The sequence below is a fragment of the Narcine bancroftii genome, chromosome 11 (assembly GCF_036971445.1).
Source record: "Narcine bancroftii isolate sNarBan1 chromosome 11, sNarBan1.hap1, whole genome shotgun sequence".
Lineage (NCBI taxonomy): Eukaryota > Metazoa > Chordata > Chondrichthyes > Torpediniformes > Narcinidae > Narcine > Narcine bancroftii.
The window spans coordinates 18,743,190-18,768,328 of record NC_091479.1 but is presented as its reverse complement, the minus strand read 5'-3'; the positions used below and the strand labels follow the sequence as shown (position 1 = coordinate 18,768,328).

The following is a 25,139-nucleotide window of genomic DNA, read 5'->3' as shown; positions in this document are numbered from 1 at the left end:
TGCAGTTCATTTAGTGGACCAGAGGCTGCTCTGTGGCGACCTTGAGCATCACTGGAACTGAACCCATCGTGCCAAATCGGGGATACTGCACCTCACTCCTGTCAGTGGAGAGGGTGGTAAAAAAACAGATGTACTCTTGGAACCACAAAATATGCAGACGGCCCAGTTGTTTTATTAATAACTTAGGAGATATCAACACTGTTGCACGTCATGCCTAGATAGTTAGACTCTACTTCGTTGCAAAAGGAGGTGAATGTTCTGCAATACACAAATGTGCTGGAGAAACTCAGCAGGTGGTACAGCATCCAAGGGAGCTAAAGAGTAACCAACAATTTTGGTCTGGGCCCTTCGTCCATTCCTGACATGGATCAAACAGTGTACTTCATAGAGCAAAGATACATAACCAACCTTTCGTGCTTGAGGATTAATCTCGACTTCTCTGGTTTCTACTTGCACACTCCCCATTCTCCCTCTCTTCCCCATCCCTCTGTCTTCTTTCCTCCAGCTCTCCATTCACAGAGACATCCCCGCTTCCCCTTGCTTGCTGATGTGCCCTCCCTCCCTTATCCATCTATTACCTCCTGCCTGGGTGATTGTGCTCCTCCCCCGCCCCCATTTTGCTTGGATGGTTGCCCATTTCGCTCATACTTTGATGAAGGGCTCAAACCTGAAACGTTGGTGTTGTATCTTTATCTTTGCTGTATAAAGTATAGGTACTCCTCTACTTACAATGGGGTTGTATTCCGACAAACCCCTTGTAAAGTCGAAAAATCCCAATACGTCGAAAAAGAATACAGTGCTGTTTCAGTCCCCACACTGATCCCAGTGCCGGGATCTCTCCCACAGAGTTGTATCAGTCCCCACACTGATCCCACTGCCCCGCTCTCTCCCACAGAGCTATATCAATCCACACACTGATCCCACTGCCGGGATCTCTCCCCACAGCATTATATCAGACCCCAAACTGATCCCACTGCCGGGCTCTCTCCCACAGAGCTATATCAGTCCCCACACTGATCCCACTGCCCCACTCTCTCCCACAGAGCTATATCAGTCCCCACACTGATCCCACTGCTGGACTCTCTCCCCACAGCACTGTATCAGACCCCACACTGATCTCACTGCCCCGGTCTCTCACCACAGAGCTGTATAGTCCCTGCAAGCTTTCCATTTGAACTAAAAGTGATTGACCAAGGAGGCTACAAAGAATTCACCTTAGAGGAATCATCAACATTTATTGGAAAAATCAATGATACATATGATGACCTTACTTTCACATATTACATGAAAGTAACTAACGACAGTCAGGCTGTTGTACCATCGCAACGTTGAACCACCATAAGTCAAACCATCGTAAATAGAGGAGCATCTATACACTGTGTGCCCTGCTGAGTTTCTCCAGCATTGTGTTTTTATTTCAATCACAGCATCTGCAGACTTTCGTGTTTCACTCAGAGAGAGTGGAGTTCAATTCGTGGACCAAGGCTGCTCCATGGTGTTGTGGCTTAATTGCCTGATGCACCTCTTAGAGAAAGAGTAGGAAAAGGGAGTCCCCTCAGTGTCCATGGATTCACCTCCTTTGTGGCTGCAGCAGCCACAGAATCCCTTCCAAACCATTTGCAGCCCAAGGTCCAGATCCGAACCTCCAACATGATCAGACTCCTTCTCGCATCCCAGTTCCAATACCTGATACCCCTTCAGCCACTCTCAGGGCAGCCAGTGGAAACAACTATATACTGTTCTCAGGATGGGACCTTACAAAACAGGACATCTGAAATGTTCTCCTTGAACAAGCAAGGTGGATTCCTCTTCTCTGGGGAACATCTCTTGGGTTCCCTTCTAAACAGAACAGGGATAGGTTCGTCTTGCCCTCACCTTTCACTGCATGTCATCTCCATCATTTCCGCAAGTTGCAAACAGACCACATCTGCCCCTCCTCGCCCTTGTCTGCCTTCTTTAGGGACCAATTTGTGCAAGGTTTAATTTTTGCATAAATTCCATACAAAGCTGGAAGCGATCTAAATGCATATTCCCATAGCATACTTTTTTTGAAGATTTTATTTTAGCTTTCAGACTTTCAAAATCCAATAAACAAAGCCATTCATGCGCACCCAAAGTCCGCACTTGTCCCAACCCCCATCCCCCCACAGAGAATACAATCCAAAAACTTATCTCGATCCCACTCATCGTGGGGCACATGACCCCTATCAAGACCTGAAATGAAAAGGAATCGCAATGGCAACACCATTCAAAGAAAACACTAAAAAGAAAGAAACTCAAAAGAAAAAAAAACTAAGGACCTGAAAAGAAAAGGGCAGGTGCATTGTCTGCACCAAGTCCTATTTTGGTAATCACACCTCCTTACTGGGATAACTTAATCTTATCCCTATTTAAAAAAGGGGGAATCAACCTATCTGAGAACCAATGTACTGCAAATAAGGTTGCCATACTCTAATGCAGTGGTTCTCAACCTTTTTCTTTCCACTCACATCCCACTTTAAATAATCCCTATGCCATCAGTGCTCTGTGATTAGTAAGGGATTGCTTAGGGTGGGATGTGAATGGGAAGGGAAGGTTGAGAATAAGTGCTCCAGACCCAATTGTTACTGAAATATTTTGCTTGAGAAAAATTGTAATTGGCCCATTTCCTTTGGAGTTCTGAATCCGTGCACATAACGAGTCAATGAGACACGATTAAAACAATGGTTTTCAAACTTTTTCTTTCCTCCCACAATCCGCCTTAAGCAATCCTCTAGTAAGTCGTATTTCCTCTGTAGATTATATGTGGTTTTCTCCAAGGGAATGCAACTCTGTATTTCCATATTCCACTGTGTGTTATTTAGTTGGGAGTCAGACTTTCACAAAACACTAAACACTCCCTGGCTACCGCCAAAACAACTTTCACAAATGAAATTTGGAATTTAGTCAGTCTAAACTGCACTTCTCCAATATCCCCCAAGAGGAACAGCTCCGGATCCTGTGAAAAATCTACTCTTGTAATTTTTTTTTAAGAATATCCCCTCGGCCTTCTCAAAAAGGTCTCACCTTTGAGTACAACCAGGTAGAGTGAACGAAAGTTCCCACCACCACACTACATGTAAAACACATTTCTGAATCTCAGACTTTGATCTGTGTAGTTCCCTTCGCATGCTCTTCACGCAACAAAAATCCTTGCACCATAAATAGGTTAAAAAAATACGTGTTTATAATTGACGTGCCTCGCTGTTAGTTCTCCAATCACACAACATGTAATCTCAAGTAACTAGAAAATTCATTCATCAACCATCGACTCATACCCATTCTATACTGTTGAAAAAGAGAACAAGACAACAAAGTCAACATTTTTTTAAAATCAGATATTAGGTAACTTTTAGGAAATTCAGTCTTCAAGAGAAGATTCGTAAATCACCCTGTCTCCACCTGGAGATATTCACCAACAAGTTTAATTGACTGTGCCACATTAACACAATGCAACACAATTTCTCGACACTAGAGCTCATTTTCACAGCTTAAGAATATCCAAGCTATTCAGACAAAACTAAACAGCTTTGTTCATTTTTCAGTGTCAGTGTAAAAACCATGACATATTCTACCAGCAAAGGATTCTTGATACTTGTTAGCAGCTGGGACATTGAACTCACCCTGTAGACTTCATCCGCGGTGCTATTTTTCTTGACGGTGACTGTGATTATGTTCCTGTCGGGCAGCGCTATCCTCAGGTCAACATCTGACAGCCCGTTCGAACTCTGAAAGAGTGCAACCATAAATCTTCAGCTTTTTTTTAAAACTGTGATTTGAAGTCACACAGCTTGCTAGGCGGAGGGAGTGGCGCAGGAACCGTGCCTCGGGATACATCTCAAGCCCTGATGACAACACTCGCGCCTGTTTCGCTCAGGAGAACTCCCAACATCAGACAGAGGCACAGGCTAATGCCTTCAGCATTGTTTGCCCTGGCACCTGCACTTGATGCATTCCACATAGTGTCCAACACAGCAGTTCTCAGGCCAGGATTGGGTTAAAGCTGCAACAATACAGACGCCCCATCAAAGTTAATGGGAGTAAAGTAGATGCGGAACTCCAAACCCCAATCTCAGACTACACCCAAGGACCTTGCCCATACATGGCTGATATCAATTATGTCCATCAGCATCTGTCCTGATAGTTACATCTTCCAAGGGTCAGCATGGAAAACTGCAGACGACCATTTCAGGGCGCCTCTAAAGATTCACGTCCTCTCAACCTCCAAAGACATAAGCAGCTCGTAATCTACAACCAAAGTCGCTGTGATTCCCTGACGTCCTGCCCAGACTTTCAGCCTCAATGAAGGTGTGCTGACAATCCCTCCCGGTTTAATCACAGATGGTATGGTAATAAATCCATCACTTGCCATTTTCTCAGGTAGTCCAGCGAACATAATGAATTAATTTTAATTATTCCATTACTCCCTGTGTTTACATTTTGTTCCTTGTGATACAAATCAGGCTGTACTTCAGCCAATACAATGTACAGATCTAGTTATACTACAGTAAAACCTGTTATCCGAAATTAAAGCAAGCAGTAAGAAAACCGGAGGAAAACATTTTTTAAAAATAAATAAAAATTTAAATAAAAGTTTAAAATTGTAGAAGTAAATGTTCTGTGAAGTAACACATAAACCTTTGGTAAAAATGGGAGCAAATATTCAGCCAATGGAGGGCCTTGGTCGAGCTTGGCTCATAGCAGATGTTTGAATAAAGATTGAATAAAGTTGTGTTTGAATAAAGTTGAGTGCGTCGCCCAGGATGCCGCTCACCGTTGGGCGTCTCTCTTAAAGTGTCTCCTTATCCCTGCTTAGTAAGAGTCTTTATCTTTATTGGTGTATTATTAAGTGTATTAGTAAGGCTTTATTTGTAAACGGGGGAAGGGGGGGGTTAATTGTTGGTCTTTCAGGCAGTCTTGTCCACTCTTTTTCCTATATCTGACATGACCATCTCTAATCTATTCATTTTTTCTTCTGTACTTTTTATTCTCCTTTTTATTTCACTAAATTCTTGTGATTGCCATTCTTTTATTGATTCCATATATTCTTTAAAAAAAAATATATCCATTGTCTTGCCCTTCCCTTCATCTTCCATTTCTCTGTGTTCTTCTTCTTCTTCCTCTGGGTTGGTCATCTGCTGTTTCTTTTTTTTAAAACTTTATTTAAAATTTTATGACATGAATAACATAAAAATTACATTTAAGGAAATAATAAAAAATAAGATAATAAAAATTAGAATACTACATCATTAAACTACACAAATTAACCCCCCCAATAATTATAACACAACATTAATCATCTAATTTAAAATTAGTCCAACCCTCCCCCCAAAATAAAGAGTGAAGAATTAATTAACAATATTGTAAATAAAATAGAAAAAACCCCACTTACAAAAAAAGGCTAAAACTTAACAACAACAAAAATTACTAACAACAAAAAAAATATCAATACTAAAATAATACCCTTAAACATATATTTAAATCAAACATAATACATGTATTTAACAAATGAAATCCACTTTAAAACTAAGTTCAAATATTAAAATCATACATCAACCACATATCTGTTATTCAAAAAAATCATAATTAATAATACATAAATACAGAATTTCCATTAATACCAAGTTTCCTTTATAATTCATCGAGAGAAAAACATCCCTTAGAAAAACAATCAGATAAACTTTGTATTCCCTTCCCCTCCCCTTATATAAAAAAAAGAAAAAAAAGAAAAAAGTTCAAACTCATAAAATTCTCCATATTCTTCATTTATAACATCTTCAAAATTCTCTATCGAAATTAACTTAATTTTATTAAACTCTTCTCCCTCAATGTATTTGTACTTGGTTTTCTTTTTCTTCTTATCACCTTTCCCCTCATCTTCCTCTTCATCTAATTCAACATCCTCAATTTTTGACTTATTATCTTCTGTGACATCATCTTCTTAAAAAAGACAGAAAAGAGAAAAAACACCCCCCCAAAAAAGAGAAAAAAAAGGAGAGAAAAATAAACCTCCTAATTCCCTCTCAATTACAATCAGAAAACAAAGAGTTAAAAAAAATTATTTATTTTAAAAAAAATAATAAAAAAACCTTCACTTCTTAACCCAAAAATTAAAAAGAAAAAAAAACAGGTCGGAGGTCACAACTACCTCCTCCTGTTTAAACCTCCCAAAGCGGTAACTCCCCCAAAATATTGGGTGTATCTGCTGTTTCTTTGATTTCTTTTTACTCTCTTCTTTCTTGTTCTCGTTGTTTTCTATATTCTCTTCTTGTTGTTGTGTTGTAGCTATCATTCTCAGCTGTGGAGATCGACTCCTCAGCTGGTCCCCCCTCCCGTCAGTTTTTTTTTGTCTTGTGCATGCGCGGTTGCGCACTTTTGCTTGGCTCCGCAAGCCATTTTTGTAGTCCCGAGCTCGGGACTTCGACTGACCTGAGGGAGCGGGCTTCTCTCTCCACAGCGGGCCTCCTCGGACAGGTAAGGCCTTCACCTTCTTCTTCCGATGTCTTTTCTTCTTCTCTTCTTCCCGTTGCTTTCGACTTTTCTCTCTTCGTTGCCATTTTCTTCCCACCTTTACTTTCACTTTATTTTAATTTTCGTGTTTGTGCCTTTGCATTTTCTCTGTTTTTTTTAAACTTTTCCGGAGAGGGCTGGAGTTCCCCGACCGGCCATTACTCCATCACGTGACTCCCCGTCTTTCAGGCAGCCTGATGCAGCTACTGTTACTAGAAAAGGTTTTCAAAGGAAGTGACCGAAAATAAAGTAAAATGCTTTAAGGTTTATATATTCAAGCATATGGTCTGTTCAGTGTAAATACAGTATAGTATTTTTGTCTTTCAAACTGTTTATTCTTAATGCAGGTGTATTATTTAGGCATTGTATGAGTGAATCTCAAGCAACTGGAAATCTAGCTTATCCAGCACCTACCAATCCCCATAGGTATTGGAATCCAGGGGTTTTTACAATACCATATAATAAATAGATGAGGTCAGAGCACAAAGGGACAGAACATAATTAGAATGGATAGTTAACTGGCCAGGAGAAAGCAAGAGGGCAGCCGCTTCTGATAGCAAATGGAAAGAAGAATCTAAACAGAATAGTTTCAGAAATTAAAAAAAAAACACAAATCACTCAGAGTTTAGATGTGGTACATTAAGGTGGTAGGCTGGTCATGCACTAGGGTTCATTCTTCAAGGACAGGATTAGAACTGAACCAAATTTCTTCCGAAGCTTGGTCTGAGATGAGGGGATTGGATGTAATATCTCCAAATTTGCAGACGACACTAAGCTAGGAGGGGTTGTGTGCACTGAAGAGGGGGTCAGGAAGCTCCAGTGTAATTTGGATAAATTGGGGGACTGGGCAGATACATGCCAAATGCACTACAATGTGGATAAATGTGAGGTTATCCACTTTGGTAATACAAACCGGAGGGCAGATTACTATTTGAATGGCAATAGATTGGGAGATGGGGAAGTGCAGAGAGACCTAGGGGGTTCTTGTGCACCAGTCACTGAAGGCGAGCATGCAGGTACAGCAGGCGGTTAAAAAGGCAAATGGTATGTTGGCCTTCATATCAAGAGGGTTTGAGTCTAGGAACAAGGATACCTTACTCCAGCTGTACAGGGCCTTGGTGAGACCCCACCTGGAGTATTGTGTGCAGTTTTGGTCACCTTATCTAAGGAAGGATGTTCTTGCAATGGAGGGAGTGCAGAGGCGATTCACCAGGCTGATCCCTGGAATGGCAGGAATGACTTATGAGGAAAGATTGCCCAATTTGGGATTGTACTCGCTGGAGTTTAGAAGATTGAGAGGGGATCTTATAGAGACATATAAAATTCTGGCAGGACTGGACAGAATGGATGCGGAAGGGATGTTTCCAATGGTGGGCGAGTCCAGAACCCAGGACCATGGTTCAAGGATAATAGGCAACCCATTTAGAACCGAGATGAGGAGGAATTTCTTTACCCAGAGGGTGGTGAATCTGTGGAATTCATTGCCACAGAGGGCAGTAGAGGCAGGTTCATTGAATATATTTAAAAGGGAATTAGATCTATTTCTTCAGTGTAAGGGAATTAGGGGTTACGGAGAGAAGGCGGGGACGGGATACTGAACTTTAAGATCAGCCATGATCTCATTGAATGGCGGAGCAGGCTCGAAGGGCTGAATGACCTACTCCTGCTATCTTCTATGTTTCTATGAGTACACCATGTGCAACTCCACTGTAGGTAAAAGATGGAGAGGTAATGAGAATGGATAAATATTACCAGAATGTTAAACATGAAACAGAATGTTAAACAGGCTAAATCAATCAAAGAGCTCTTTAAAAAAAGGCTTTGAAAGATTAAAATAAATGGGAGCAGGAGTTAGCCATGGTTCTTGGAGCATCTTCTGCCATTCAAGATGATCACAGCAGATTCAATGTCCCCCGGTCCGACCTTTCTCGCCCCATCCCTTGATCTTGTTGGATCATTGTATTGTGGATATGGGGGGGAACGGGTGGATGGGTTTGTGAAAGTGTGAGAGAGAGAGAGAGAGAGAGAGAGAGAGATAGAGAGAGACTTGTAGCTCATTAACTGGAAAAACTATTGACATGACTGGGGGCGGGGTGAGCGTGTGTGTATCACCAGTCTGTGGTGCAACAAGCCTCTCCCTTCTCAGGGCCCCTTTCCTGGCCGGGAAACTTGATGCTCCATCTGACCCCGGGCTGTTTCACCCATACTGAGAAGTGAGCAGGTGGATCTGCCTGTGGTCAGGTGGAGGGTCAAGTCTCCTGGCCGGGAAAGGAGCACTGAAAGGAGGAGGTTGTAGCGCACTGACTGAGAGATATGCAATGGGTGGCATTACTGGGGGAAATGGGAATGACTCGTCTGCGGGCAGTGGTTGGACACGTGGCTGACGAATACGCTGACAGAGCCAACAACTTGAACGCTAACCAAAGGACTTCCTCAAACACTGATCCCTGCTGACACTGAAGCAGAGGCCCTGAGGGGAAATTCTCCAGCTCCAAGCATTTGATTTTCCTGTGTTGGGGAGGGAAGAATCACCAGCTAACTTCACCCCACACCAGTAGCAGCCACACTTCTGGCGACCCTCTGTGGGGTGGGTGGCTCAAGGGTTGGCCTTTCCCTGTGCACAGAGTCCTGACTCTTAGACGATGAGCAGGTCTAGGAATGTTTTTGAAGATGGTATAAGCAGCACTGGTCCGAGAATCAGTGGGAATGTGAGCAGGAACGGTATCCTGGTACAAGAAGTTCTACAGCCAACATCCCAATCAAGGTGGGTGCTCCCTAGGATAAATGAGACATCCTGGATGTGTGGCTGCTGGGCTGAGGCTGATCCCTGGCTATATATGGAACAGTACTGCAGCTGCTATCTGGTACTTGTGTCAACATATGCTTCGTAAATCTCAAGGAGCCACTGGTCAAATGGCCACTGTGGTGGACATGCTGGCCAATGAGATGGCTGTGGCACTTGGCCTTGGACTACCTCCTCGAAAGACGGAGGTGACACCAATGCTGTTGTCGCTAAGAAGCACTGCGCTTACGTTCTGGGCCAGTCGGGGACTACCACTCACTCGTCACACGAGTCAGTGAACAAGTTAAATGAGCCAGGAACTAGTCTCTTGAACACAACATTGTATGGGGAAGCTGATGGACCAGTGGGGCTGGTGAGAGTTGGCAGGCCATCAGTGGGTATAGGTTGTGTGTAATGTAAATACATGCATGGGGTACTGCCCTGCAAATGGATTGGCATGGTGTGGTGGACTTCCGAGGGGTGGAATGTAGTATGGATTTGGAGGGAGATGTGTCCTCTCTAAATGGAACCTGGTTGGAATGTGGATTGTGGAGGGTCATATGACCTCTCCGGCTGGATCCTAGTCGGAAGTCACCTCATCTAGAAATCAAGGGTTAGATCTGCCCACCTGTGAGGCTGATGAATGATTGGCCCTTGAAGATGGCGTGTGATTGGTCCTCCAGGTGCCAATCGATGGTTAGATCTGCCCATAAGTGAGGCTGACGGACAATTAGTCCTCTCATGTCATGTAGATGGGCTCTGCATTGAAAAAGCAGCACACGAAGTTTCTCTCTCTCTTTCTCCCCACCACCCCCCTCTCCCTCTCTCTGTTCTTGCTGTTGCATGGAGTGGAGAACATCACTGGACTCCAGGCTGCAGGCAGCTCCGGAGGGCCGACTGCAATAGGCCCGTCCCGGATTCCCAAGCCGAGGGTGATGCTGGAAACCAGGTTCACTTGATATACTTGTTAGTTGTAATTAATTAATTTACTGTTTATTAGTGTGCTGTGATTGCTAGAGATAAAGAGGGATGGCGGGTATTGTATGTTTAACCCTCACATTCCCAATCGGGGAGTTGAGAATGTTCAGCAATTATTTATTTGCACCTGACGTGTAGTAATTGGTGTATTATTCAAGATTAGTCTGTGTGAGTGAGTGCCCTTTTGTGAATTCCGCTGTCCATAAATAAAGACCACTGTTTGTTCGTAACACGTGCCCAGCCTTGATTCTCTTTGAACCCATCAAATCTATTCTGAACACAATGATTCATACGTAAAGGATGGCAAGGTAAGTGCAGGAGGGAGACAGGAATCATACAGTTATGAAGATCGGGATTGGAAGAGGATCAAACAGAGCCGGAATGAGTTGTTCTGGTGTTACACACAGGAAAACACAAATCAATACCATTGATTCATGGTGATCAATAATGTTGTAGAGGCCTGCTTGAGTTTTTAAAGCTGTGCTTAAAGTGTATTTTGTTAAGGATTCAACCCCAGGCATGCACAATTTCACTTGTGCTTTGAGTTTTAATACTGTGCAAACAGAAATTTTATCTCCTGATTTCATAATTACATGCCCGACACCTTGTCACATACCTACTACCCCACAGATTTCATCCTCTGACACCTGCCCAGCGCCTTCCCTTTTTTTCCTTCTCTTCACTGCCACTGGGTCTTTGGCTCTCCTTTCACCATTGGGCTTAAGCCCCTCGTCTCTCATGTTGGGCCACTTCTTGCCCAGATCAATTCTTCCCACCCTGGCTGTCTATATAAAGGTCTGACCGAGCAGGTCAACGTGCACTCAATGAACAGCAATTTGTCCTTGTGTTTAGAATAGTAAAACACTTCTCAGGAGGACTCATAACATTTGGGATCAAATCACATAGTTATTAGGCCAGGGAACCAGAAGGGGTGCATTGTGATGGAGGAGGGGTTTCAGCAAAGAGTTTCTGAGCTGAGTACCACATCAACCAATGACACAGCAACTAAAGTAGAATGGTAAAGTTTAGAGAAACACAAGAGACCAGAATTGAAATGCCTGGAACGTTATAGGGCTTGGAAATAATGAGACAGGAAGTGCAAGGCTTGAGAGAGATATGGAAACAATTATCATTATTGTAAAACTGGGGCACGCTCAGTCTAGGAGCTAATATAGGTCAGCAAGTGCAGAAGGGGTGGCTCACTTGGTACTTTCAGACAAGGGCCACAGTTTGGGATGGGCTCATTTATCAAGAGTGCAAGAAGCAACACCAGCCGGGAAATATGTTTGCATGGGCCCATATACAAGTTCCACACTGTGATACACACGTACAGAGAAACAATACATCCTGTATATATACACACTACATAAGTATATATATTAAAATAACTGAAAAACCTCACAAAGATAAGCGTATACAGAGCCGTTGTCATACCCACACTCCTGTTCGGCTCCGAATCATGGGTCCTCTACCGGCATCACCTACGGCTCCTAGAATGCTTCCACCAGCGTTGTCTCCGCTCCATCCTCAACATTCATTGGAGCGACTTCATCTCTAACATCAAAGTACTCGAGATGGCAGAGGCCGACAGCATCGAATCCACGCTGTTGAAGATCCAACTGCGCTGGGTAGGTCACGTCTCCAGAATGGAGGACCTTTTAAGTTCCGGTTTATTTTGGAGTCAGATTTTGTTCCCAGGGCCTATATACAGTTTGTGGTAACTACAGTGTGAGGTCTCTTCGCTTGGGGTACATACAGATCATGAACTGAAGCCAGGTGAAAAGCAACAGCGAGCGTCAAGGACCCCCCCCCCCCCCCAACCACCACCCAGCGCACGCTCTGCGCTCGCTGCTGCCATCAGGAGAGAGGTGTCAGAGCCCCAGGACTCGCACCACCTGGTTCGGAAACAGCTGCTACCCCTCCACTGTCAGAATCCTCAACCACAAATCCAATCAGGGACTCGTTTAAGGACGCTTCCTTGTGCACTTTATTGTTTTTTTTTCCCCCTCTTTGTCATTTGTTTTACATTTCCTTATTTGCTGAGTACAGTTTTTTTTGCACTACCTGCATTGCCTGAAATGGTTTTAATTTAAATTTAGACATACAGCATGGTAACAGGCCATTTTGGCCCATGAGTTCATGCCGCCTAATTACACCCAATTAACCTACACCCCTCCCCCCCAGTATTTTTCCAAATGGTGGAACGAAACCGGAGCCCCCTGCGGAAAACTCACACGGATACGGGGAGAAAGTACAAACTACTTACAAATAGTGTGGGATTCGAACCCCAGTCCTTAATCGCTGGTGCTTCATGACATTGAACTAACTGCTACTCCAACTGTATGTACTCTGGCAATATATCTGAAATATCTGAGGCACACAGGCAGTGAAACGGCGAAAACAACTCTCTGTGATACTATTATTTTAATATATATACTTCTTTGGCTTGGCTTCGCGGACGAAGATTTATGGAGGGGTAAATGTCCACGTCAGCTGCAGGCTCATTCGTGGCTGACAAGTCCGATGCGGGACAGGCAGACACGGTTGCAGCGGAAAATTGGTTGGTTGGGGTTGGGTGTTGGGTTTTTCCTCCTTTGTCTTTTGTCAGTGAGGTGGGCTCTGCGGTCTTCTTCAAAGGAGGTTGCTGCCCGCCGAACTGTGAGGCGCCAAGATGCACGGTTGGAGGCGATATCAGCCCACTGGCGGTGGTCAATGTGGCAAGCACCAAGAGATTTCTTTAGGCAGTCCTTGTACCTCTTCTTTGGTGCACCTCTGACACGATGGCCAGTGGAGAGCTCGCCATATAACACGATCTTGGGAAGGCAATGGTCCTCCATTCTGGAGACGTGACCTACCCAGCGCAGTTGGATCTTCAACAGCGTGGATTCGATGCTGTCGGCCTCTGCCATCTCGAGTACTTCGATGTTAGGGATGAAGTCGCTCCAATGAATGTTGAGGATGGAGCGGAGACAACGCTGGTGGAAGCATTCTAGGAGCCGAAGGTGATGCCGGTAGAGGACCCATGATTCGGAGCCGAACAGGAGTGTGGGTATGACAACGGCTCTGTATACGCTTATCTTTGTGAGGTTTTTCAGTTATTTTAATATATATACTTATGTAGTGTGTATATATACAGGATGTATTGTTTCTCTGTACGTGTGTATCACTGTTCTGCATCGTGGACCAGAGAAAGCTGTTTGCACTGGTATATTCGGATGACAAATAAACTTGGACAATCCGTCCTCGGTATCTTCCTATCTAAGGATGAGACAGGCATTCAAGAGAACTCCAAAATCAGATTCTTGTCTCTCTCCATTCTGACTACCAAGAACACAACAAAGGATCAACAAGTAATCACCAATAATCAGTATATCCCAAATTCAATTAACTAAAATGATCTACATATTTGGCAGAAATCAATCCCCACATCCTTTGGTCCAAAGCTGAACATTGTGATTCAGGTTGTACATGCTCATTAAAATCAAAACCTGTTAATGCCTTGAGAACCACTGAGCAGAATAAATCCTGGCTGCAAGGCAATTATTCACTCATCCAGCATCCCAGTTAAGAGGCAGCAGACCCACTCCTTCCCCTTCAAGGGCCAGCGACAACATGTGCCATTCAAGGCCACAATCTATGGAAGCTTGACGAGTGTGTCAACAGTGGTTCAATTCACGTGGCTATCTTGGTTCTAACTGAGGTTCACATTCCACTTCAGAGGCTTGAGCCCATAATCCAGATCTCCTCTTTTGAGTGATGGTAAACTGGAGGCTCTGCTTGTCTCATTGGGTGGGCAAAGAGTTACGAAGGATTAGAGGAGGGCGTGTCTTTATGTCAAAACTGATCATTCCACATGACTATAGGCACTCGGATGTTTTCACAACTTGGACACCGTAAACATTGTAATTCAGTAGAGTGTGGAGACCAGAAATGCAAATTTTCCTGTTGCCTGAGACTCACTCTTCCAATACCTAACTAATATACCTGCATTAAGAATATACCGTTTAAATTTATATCACAGATCCTGAAAAATTCTTTAATTTAATATTTAAAAAATTACAATACTAATATCTGGTTACAAAATTAATTGGGATAAAAGTGAAGCTATACCACTAGTTGAAGGAGATTATGATTGATGTAATCGAGTAGCTCAATTTAAGTGGACACAAAATCTGATTAAATATTTAGGTATTAGAATTGATAGAAATTTAGATAATTTGTATGTTAAATAATGTACTGCTATTTAATAAAATTAAAGATGATTTAAATAGATGGAGTGACTTACCTATTACTTTAATAGGTAGAGTGAACTGTATTAAAATGAATATTTTCCCAAGGATTCGCTATCTTTTTCAAACTATTCCTTGTTCAATATCTTACATTTTCTTTAAATTATCTTAATTCAATTGTAAGGAGATTTTTACAGAAAGGAAAAATGAATAGGGTACCTTTGGAGAAATTAACTTGGAAATTTACAACTTCCACATTTTCAGAATTATTATAAAGCTGCCTAAATGAAATTTATTAATGGAATGTTTGATTTAAATAAACCTTCAATTTGGTCAAGTATAGAGTTAGATAAAATTGTTAAGAAATGTATATCAGAATTTATTTATAAATGGAATTCAAAATTGTTAATTGGTAGAGACCCATCAATATTGAAACATTTAATTGAAATATGGAATAAAATTAATTATGAGATATTTGGAAAAGGAAAGATACAAAATGCCTTTGTATCAAAATAAATGTTTTCCTTTTACTGTCAATAATCAGCTTTTGAAGATACGGAATCAATTGGGGATTTAAAAAGTTGAAGATTGTTTTGAGGCAGGAAAAAAATTTCAAGTTCCTAGTAATACCTTTTTTTGCTATCATCAGGCTAAAAACTTTTTTATTGGAAAATAAGGTCACAGTTTAAAATTACCTAGACAATCTGTTTTAGAATTATTATTTACTAAAGAAGAAACAAATAAGTTTATTTCTGAAATGTACAAGTTATTTCAAAATAAAATGTCTAAATTAAATGTTCATAAATCAAGATTAAAATGGAAATCTGACAAACAGGAAGATAGATGAAAATGTTTGGATAAATCTATGTAAGGACTGTATGAATTAGGTTATAAATGTAAGATATAGATTAATACAACATAAATTTTTACATCAATTATATTTAACCCCTCAAAAATTAAAGAAATTTAATTTAATTTCCTCGGATTTGTGTTTTAAATGTGGACAAGAGATAGGCACTTTTTTTTCCATACGATTTGGACCTGTTCCAAGGTTAAGACTTTTTGGTTACAAGTTAAAATATTTTTGAAGGAAGTGAATCTTCCATTTGATTAATGTTGGTTTATTAGGGGATATTTAGTCGATTGCCTTAAAATTAAGATTGACTATGTATCAAATTTAATTTCTAAATTTAGCTTTGGCTGTTTCTAAAAAAATGTTTGGCAATTACTTTGAAATTTGATTTAGTTTTAGGAATGCAAAGGTGGCATACTGAAATAAAATCCTGTATTCCTTTAGAAAAGATAATGTATAATTTGAGGGAGAAATATCATTTTTTTGTAAAAGTATGGAGCCCATACCTAAGAAATTCTTGAAGATTTAATCTCTTAATCCCTTCCAGTGGGTTTCTCGGTTTCCACACCTAAATAGTTGAATGTTTTTTGAGTGATGGTCTCTTTCTTAGTGGGTAGAAGGCGGAGGATGAGGGAGGTTGGGTTTTTTTTAAAATTCAATTATATACTTTTTGTATGAATATATTACAATTGATGTTATATGATTTAAAAATTATAAATAAAATATTCCAAAAAAATACACCATTTAAAAGACAGTGAAAAATGTAAAGTAATTGGAGAAAAAAAAGTATTGTAGTATTTAATTATATAAAGTTCAGTTTAATCAGGTAATTCCGGTAATTTACAAAATTTAAATTCTAATCCCGGTCGCTGGCGCTGTAACAGCACTGAACTAGCCACTACGCTAACAGTGTCACTAACATAATGAAGCCCCCCTCTCTCAAGTTTACAGATATAGCCTTACTAATATACCTAAATATGAATAAAAATATTCTTTCTGGATAGGGCATTTTGGGAAAGTCGCCCCGTAGCGAGCAGCATCAGCCCGTTCTTCTTCCTGAACGATGCCATTTTATTCAAACACAACTTTACCAAAACTTTATTCAAACAGCTGCTGCGGTGGGGCACGACCGGGGCACTCCGCTGGCTGAATGTTTGCTCCCATCTTCACCAAGGGGTTGTGTGTGGCTTCGGAGAACATTCACTTTTATTTATTTAAATTCCATCTGTATATTTATTTATTTGTTTGTTTTTGTTTCCTTTTTTTGCCATTGTTTGGGTTTCCAGTTGATTGAATTCTGGATAATGGGGGTTTGTAAAATTTAGACGTACAGCACGATAACAGGCCATTTCAGCCCACGAGTCCGTGACACCAAATTTACACCCAATTAATCTACACCCCCGGTACATTTCAAATGGTGGGAGGAAACTGGAGGCCCCAGGGAAAACCCACGCAGACACAAGGAGAACGTACCAACTCCTTACAGATAGCGCTGAATTTAAACCCGCCTTGATCAGTTACACTATAAAGGTGTCCATGGTGCCCAAAAGATTCTACTGTACAACTATAATTCGCTCCTCAAAACCTTGGATTTAATTACCCCAGTTTGAAAAAGGTAGTTATATATTACTTATACCTCTTACAGTTTAGATTCTAATCAGGTAAAAGCCTACCACTAAACAAATGGATTTAAGATAGAAGCGCAATGGCATCTACTCATGCAAAGTAACTAGGAGTGAAATATGGCTGTCACATTTTTGAGAGAATTCAGACACAGTCAGGGCACTATATTCACAGAATCCCATTTTGTGTTTGGTTTGTTATACCCACCCTCCCCTTTTTCCTGCAAAATTTGATTTGTGTATAAACTTTACTAACTGGCTTCCAGTTCAAATGGTGTGGCCTTTTCTGCTCACCATTTTTTATTTAGGAAGGATGCCAAGCCCTTCAAAAACGGTGCAGATTAAGGAACATCAATTATTTGAAAAGTCTTGGAAAACTGGAACTGTTCTTGTAAGTGTAAAGGAACTAAAGCAAAGATTTAGTGGAAGAGCTCAGAATCATGAAGGGGTTTGGTAATTAAGGATAATTTATTTCCACTGGCAAGGTGGCAAGCATAGGACACAGATTTAACACAATTGCCTTAAAGAACTGAGGCAAGTATAATTTAAGAAATAATATTACAATATTTGAACAAATATGGGAGCCATACATGAAACACAATAGAGAAAACCTACCGGGGTCATCTACCACCTAAAATGACAGAAGGAGAAGGGAATGAAAAGAATTGACTCAGTGGAATTTCTTGTTTATTTTTATTGAGTGACAACATTGTTTGACGGGTTTAATGCATCTTAGATTCTGAACTTTAAATGAATAGGAGGGGAGGTAGGGAGGGTGGGATGGGAAAGGGGGGGGAGAAAATGACACTGTATATATTTGAAAAGGAAAATGTATGTATCTTAATCAATGTGGTTTATAGTGTGAAAAATAAAAAAAATTAAAAAAAACTGAGGCAAGGCCAGGAGAATCTATGCAAATTCAGAGCAAGGATCATGAAAACAGATCGACAGTAACTTCCAAAATGGCATTAAATATTTGATAATTGATTCTTGGCGGGGGGGACGGACGGAGGACTAATTTGCAGCATTTTAAAAGAACTAGACAACCACAAAAACACTGCTGCCTCGATCTATGATCACAAGGGTCTCGTATCACAGCATAGAATGTTTTACTGTTTAATGCTCCTTATTCTAGATCCAATGCTGTAGCACTTGATGCCAACTCTGGATACAAGTGGCAATAGAGTTCCATTCACCATCCACAACAATGCACAGAATATATTATATTTCTTTGGCATAAGTTTCTTGATTTGCAATCACAGCCTTACATTTAGAAAATGTACTTAATATTTTAGATTTACAATTAGCAACAGTAATTGGCACATCAGATTTTCAATAAAACTGATCATTACGAACATTCGCGCGAGATACAAGTTGTTGCTTGTGGGACAGTGCAGAACAAGATGCAATCTTGTTTTGGCTGTGAGTCAAATGAAGATGCCAAGATAAAAAGATTCTGCACATGGGACAAAGGTGGACAAATAGAGTTAAAATTCACAACACTCAAAACAGGTTGAGGAGCTGAACTAAGTGATCCCATTCCCATAACTACTGATCAATGAATTTGGAATAAAACTGCCCCTTAACTTCAGCACAAGCTTACCTCACTGGAATCAGCCAGGAACTCCTGCATCACGTCGCTCTCCCCAAGAACACTGACCGAGCACACTGTAAAACAAAGCACAAGACAGGACATTACGACCATAGCTCACTCAGTCCTGGTCTTGGGAGGTACTAGTGGTGATTTCAATCCAAATTCACACACCTCCACTCAAATGCCTTGGAACGATAAAGCTGGGCACATGCATCAGTCCCACAAAACCCTGCAAGTACATCCATCCTTGTATATCCTTCCCCGTTAGCTAACAGCTCTGCTCTCAGTGAACAACGTGCCAGGAACCTAAAGCTGACCCTGACAACTGAGGGTTTGAACACAGTTTAGAAGAAGGGACAGAAGAGCTTTTCATGCTGGATTTGTCCAGGAGATGGGTTTTTCCAAGGAAGATTGTCACCAGCACAGATCCTGGATTTAAGAAGATCAGCTGTCAGGAACTTACAAATGAAAAACGCTTTATTAAAATCCAATAATATCCTGTTACGAGTGACTGAGAAGCAGCATTACTGAGACTGAATGAACTGGAAGGCAGCAAATCCAGAGGAAAGACTTCCAATCATCTTGTCCTTTTCACAGTTCCCGACCAATAAAACCGCAGAGCAGCATTGGGAAAGGCATTAGCCTGTGACAACTGTGTGCCCAGCCCGACACCATTGAGAGCAGCAGGAACAAATGGACCATCAAACTGCAATGGCAGGTCGGTCACAGAGGAATGGGCTCATGGTATTTTCCCTTCTACCCTCAACCCATCCCTGAAAAACCTCAGGATAGTAAGATCCTTCTGCCAGAACAACTGATACGTACTCAAATTCATGTTCCAAGATCTGATGTAATGATCAAACCAAGGTTCTGCTCAGACTGTGTGCTCTGCACATCCTGCACCAGGTTAATACCTACTTATTGATTTGTGGTTCATACTTGGCTTCTGGGGAGTAAAGAAACCAAAAAATTGTACAAGCTACAGTTCCAAGCCCTAAATGGAGGGATGCAGTCTTCCACTCAGCACACCAGGTAATCAGGGAGCTCACCATGATTCAATTATGTCCCATCATCTTATTCAAGCATTTATACTGAACAAAGTGTTCCTTTCACTAATTCAGAAAAAAATGACTTTTCCCAATCACATGGCATCTAAATCACGCTTTCCAATTCTCATGAGCACATCAGATTAATTTAAGAAGTAAAACATGAAACTCTGCAGACAGCGTGGTTGAAGTAAAACCACAATGCTGGAGAAACTCAGCAGGTCGAACAGTGTACAGCATGTAGTACCAATGTTTCAAGCTTGAGCCCTTCATCAAGGTGTGAGCAAAATGTAGGCAGGCGACAGAACAAAATGGTGGGGTGACGGTAAGGGGGGTGGAGCACAGTCCCGTAGTTAGGGAGTCTGCTGGTGTGACCCCCCCTCCCTTATCCACCCATTGCCGTCTGCCTGTAGGGCTGGGCTTCCCCCACCCCGCCACCATTTTGTTCAGGCGCCTGTCTATATTTTCCCCATCCCTTGATGAAGGGGGCTCCTCCAGCATTATGTTTTCACTCAAATTAATTTAATATTCCACGTCTCAAAGCACTCTGGTGCAAGACCAAATTCATCAGTCACATCACTGCAGAGTTGGCGCCACTAGTGTTAGTACAGGAAACCAACAGGCCACGTGAACCCAGCAGCAATGATCAATTTCCACCATTCCACAAACACCTAGTTGGCACCAAGAGAACTGCCATCAGGAAGGCCCACTCAAATGGTGCATTAGAGTTTGAAATGGTTTGGCACCATTTCTTAGACACTTGGGTACTGAAATGCATCAAAATTTGAGCTACACCAACTAGCACTAGTGTTAATGATGCCAACTCTTCAGTGATATGACTGATAAATTTAGTCTTTTGCCAATGTGCACCATCCTAACACTGCAACTTGCAATGGGAGCACAAAGTGACCCTTTTCTATAAATGGTGTGTAATAGGTACAAATGTAGTGCTGTTGACGACAGGCGAGTCAGGGATCCAACTAAAGCCAACTTCCAAATTGATCAATAGAACAAGCCAGAGCTCATCAGCAATGAAACCTCACTCTTGTGACTGCCTTTCATCTCCCAGTATGAGCACCTGACCCAATTCTGAAGACACTAAAATAATCTTCAGTCTCATCCGGCAGGGTGTACCAAATTCACAACCTAAGTAAAGAAATTCATTTCAAAAAAAAGATCTTGCTCTAATTTTGTTTGCCATCTCCCACATTCTACGACCAGACATTCCATGCTTTTGTACCTCTTGAAGAAGATTAGGGGCAGCATGGTTAGTGCAGAGATTAATGCAACACTGCTTCAGCACCAGCGATTGGAACTGGGGTTCAAATCCGGCACTGTCTACAAGGAGTTTGTACGTTCTCCCGTGTCTGCGTTTCCTGCAGGTGCTGTAGTTTCCTCCAACCATTCCAAACAAAAAAGTACCAGGACAATTGGGTACAATTGAGCAGCGCAGGCTTGTGGGCCTAAAAGGCCTGTATGCCCAAATTTTTATGTTCTTTCTGGACCAGCAGGGCATTTAAACCATACTTGGATTTTGTCTGCATTCTTTCCAGTCGGTGCAGCACTAAGAATATACAACTCCTTAAGCATGTAATGAGCAGCATGTTATTCCAACACTATTACAATGCCAATCCTGGGTTTGAATGCGGTGCTGTCTGTAGGATATTGTACATTCTCGCCATGATCCTGTGTTTCCTCTGGGTTCTCTGGTTTCTTCCCTCCCTCCAAAAATGTACGGGATTTGCAAGCTCATTGGTGTATTTGAGCAGCACTGGCTCGTGCTGCTGCGGTGCTTTAATCAGTAAATTAAACTTAATTAACATTGTTGTATTTTCAATCATCCTCTTCTCCTGGGATCAGTTGAGACTCCATTGGGCTTCTCTTATTTGGAGTGAACTTTTCATAAATTGGTTCAATCCAGGTCTGATTCTGTCGCACATCATCCCGGCTTGCAAAATGTAACCTTTTCCGGTGGCGTTATTTGATAATTGGTGGTCAAAAAATTGGATACCCCCTGATGTTTAAAATCAAGCAACCAGGGCTTTCTCCAATTACCACAGGTAGAAAGCAAGCCTGTGACCAAAGACGTGACAGGAAAATGCACTGCAGCCATTTGGTCATCATCAATGGATGGAGAACAACTCAAGACAAAATATGTTTACAGAATGGCTCCCAAAAAATTCTTCCCACTTGATCCACCAAACATAACACATTCGGAGTCTGCTATCAGCGTTCAACAGGTAATGCCACCTGTACTGTTTAACACATCGAGTACTCAAGAATAATAGAGGGACCAATGCAAGGGACAGGAAAAGTCTACAGAGTTGTGATAAAGTAAAGAAACAATGCTGGAGAAAGCCAGCAGTGCATTTTATATAGCAAAGATACAATTACCAGTGTCTCGGGCTTGAACCCTTCATCAAGCTTGAACTGCTGGTCATTTAATCTTTATCTTTGCTATACAAAATATCCTGTTTGACCTGCTGAGTTTCTCAAGCATTGTGTTTTTACTTTGAACTGTTTTATTACAGAGAGTTGTGAACTTGGCCAGACCATTAAGAACATCCTCATGAGGTGATGCCTCAAGAAAGCAGCCTCCATCATCAAGGACCCCTCACTGCCCCGGCCACGCCCTCTCCACAATACCTTCGGGAAGGAGGTACGGAGCTGAAGACAGCTTCTTCCCCTCCGCCATCAGATTTCTGAATTGACAATGACCAGAGACACTAGCTCATTTTCTCTTCTTTAGAATGAATTTATTTTTTTAAAAATGTAATTTATAGCAATTTTGTGCCTGTGAAGCTGTCGCAAAACCACAGATTTTGTGACATGTCCGTGACAATAAATTCTGATTTCTGGAAGTTGCTGAGTACATGGAAAATTGCAAGGCAACTGCAGAAACGGTAATTAATGTGGATTGTTTCACCAGGCTTGACGTGATGGAGCATAATAGCTGGACCAGCCAGCAGCCACGTTCACTGGGGATGGTTGCGTTGGCTCTGTGCAGTCATCCTCAGGGTAGCTAAATCATCACCAACCCACCCACCAGTCAGCACCAATCAATGTCTGTAAAATTATACTCTAATGGTGTGTGTCCATTTGATTCTCACAGCAAGGCGGAAAAGGCAAAAGTGACGGCGACAGATGTCGAAGAATGTGTCAGAGAGCAACGGGCAGCAGAGGGAGGGGAAAGGAAGTGGACTTTGGAGTTTAGCCAAGCCCAGCTATGTCTGTTGAATGAAGAATGTCCTGCATCTGCCAAGAGAGCAGCTAAAGCTCTCTGCAGCCACTGTATTTCTTCCTTCTCTCATGGCCAATCCATCAGAATTAATAGCACTGCGGAGACCTTACTTTTGGAGAAATGAACTGTCACGTTAATACCACTCCCTTCCTCTTTTATCATGGCCCAATAATATTGATCTATTTTCTCACTGCGCATTTTCAATTTTGCAGCTTTCATTACCCTTTCAGGCAATGCATTCCAGACCACTAGTTGCCTTTTGAAATAGTTCTGCCCACTAACTTTCTTGTCAGTTACAAAGACCAGATTACCTTCAGTTACCAGTTTGTTCACCAGTAAACAAGGTTTTCATTATCTTTTGTCTCCACACACAAGGTAAGAGTTGTACAGAAGATAATGATACAGGTTTAGCTAATAAAGAGCATTGCGATAAAAGGCTCATTTGAGGTTGTAACTAATCTTTGGCTTGGCTTCGCAGACGAAGATATATGGAGGGGTAAAGTCCACGTCAGCTGCAGGCTCGTTTGTGGCTGACAAGTCCGATGCGGGACAGGCAGACACGGTTGCAGCGTTGCTGGAGTCTTAATCACGAAAAGCCAAAACAGAACACAGACGTCAAAAGAAACCGTTTCCAATACCCCAGAACAAGGAGCCACTAGCAAATCCCTCATTGATGAATAATGCTCCTAGCACTGTCCCTTGCTCTCTTTGAGTTATTGGCAATGCCTGCTATACTTGAGTATGGGTTGTCTTGCCTGGATAGCATACAAAACAAAGCTCTTCACTACATCGCAATACCCACGCCAAACAATTTAATTCACTGGCTATGGTAGATAAAAAGTTTTGGTGAAACATTATTCTTTTTCAGTAGCTAGCTGACCAACTGTGTACCCACACCATGTCCTCTTGTATTGAGGAGGCTGCCCTGATAGGTTTTATAGGGACTTATCTACTTACAATGGTTTGATTTATGATTTTTCAAGTGTGCAAGTTGGTGGCCACCAATGGAATTTTTTTTGTCGCAGAGGGAATTTTTAAAAAGAATCTTCCTTATATTCATCATCAATGCTGCAATCTTATTTTACATAATACAGTAAAACCCCTGTTATCTGGAATTCACGCTACCTGCAGCCTCAATCAACTAGCAGAAAACAAAAATCACGGAAAATAAGTGAAAAAATACAGAGGTTTAAAATTAGCCCACCAATCACGCTATCTCAAGCAACCAGAAAAATTCACCTACACATACACCAGAGGTGCCAGATACCAGGGGTTTATTACATCAGTGATATTGTGCCTCGTCACTGCAGAAGCTATGTCGCCCTTGAAATTCATTTACTGCACATCACTCGCGACAGATTAAAAAAGTCTTCCACACATTCTGCGGGTGGAATGGGCAATTTTGACATATCCAGCAATGCACCACTAAAATCCACTTGCTTTGAAACAAAGTAATTTAAAGTATAGCTTCTGAATCAACCCCTTCAAACACACCTACTCCGGAAGCTGAATACAGGGCAATTTTCTAAACAATTTGCATCAAATTGGAACAATCAAAGAGATTTGCCAGAACTAGGTTCTATCAACCATGAAAGAAAATGTCCAATAACTAATTTTTTTTCTCCAACATCCAAACAGACATCAATTGAGCATTCAGATATGATTTTTTTTTACTGTCAAGAAGAGGGAGAGTTTACAGCACTGTTGGGTGACAGCGAGAGGAATCCACCGTTCTTTTTGCAATGCCTCTGTCACAGGAATGAGTAAATAAGAAAGCTTAAGCTTAAATCCCAATGAATTTGAAAAAAGTAACAAAATCTTTTACAATGTTATAAATGCTCTGAAATTACTGCCAAGCATTCAAAATTTGAAACTATTTGCAGGGAGTCCTTCCTCAGATTATGACTCGAAAATACACACATTGGTGAAAATTCTAGCACTGAGCACAGAGATGGAGATCACGAGCTGTTTAAAATCAGAATTTTAAGAGGGTCCACCGGACAATTTGTCCGGTTCTGGCATACCTTTATGCGCTATTTCTTCAAATTACCTGCGCTTTTGGAGTAAATGACTGTAAGAGAATCGGTAATATACCGAGGATAGTCAGGGTCGGGGGTCCGGGCATACATGTGAACACTTGTGTACGTGTGCGCTGATTTTTCTCTTTTTTAAAAAAAAAACAGAAAATAGGAGCACAATGTACACAAAGTTGTTTTTGATGCTCATTTTTGGGGGGGGGGGGGGGGAAATAAAATCAGAATTGGTA

The 25,139-nt window shown here is 41.6% G+C and overlaps 1 protein-coding gene across 2 annotated transcripts in view; it reads right to left on the bottom strand.

The window, feature by feature from the left end:
• The window catches only part of LOC138745586 (sorting nexin-27-like), a 154,043-nt gene that overhangs the window by 23,150 nt on the left and 105,754 nt on the right, over positions 1-25,139 (bottom strand). For both annotated transcript variants that reach the window (XM_069902787.1, XM_069902786.1), the window contains exons 4-5: positions 18,596-18,660; positions 3,642-3,746 (exon numbers count right to left, since the gene is read on the bottom strand). In XM_069902787.1, coding sequence (XP_069758888.1) covers positions 3,642-3,746; positions 18,596-18,660 — 170 coding nt within the window. The remainder of the gene's footprint in view (positions 1-3,641; positions 3,747-18,595; positions 18,661-25,139) is intronic.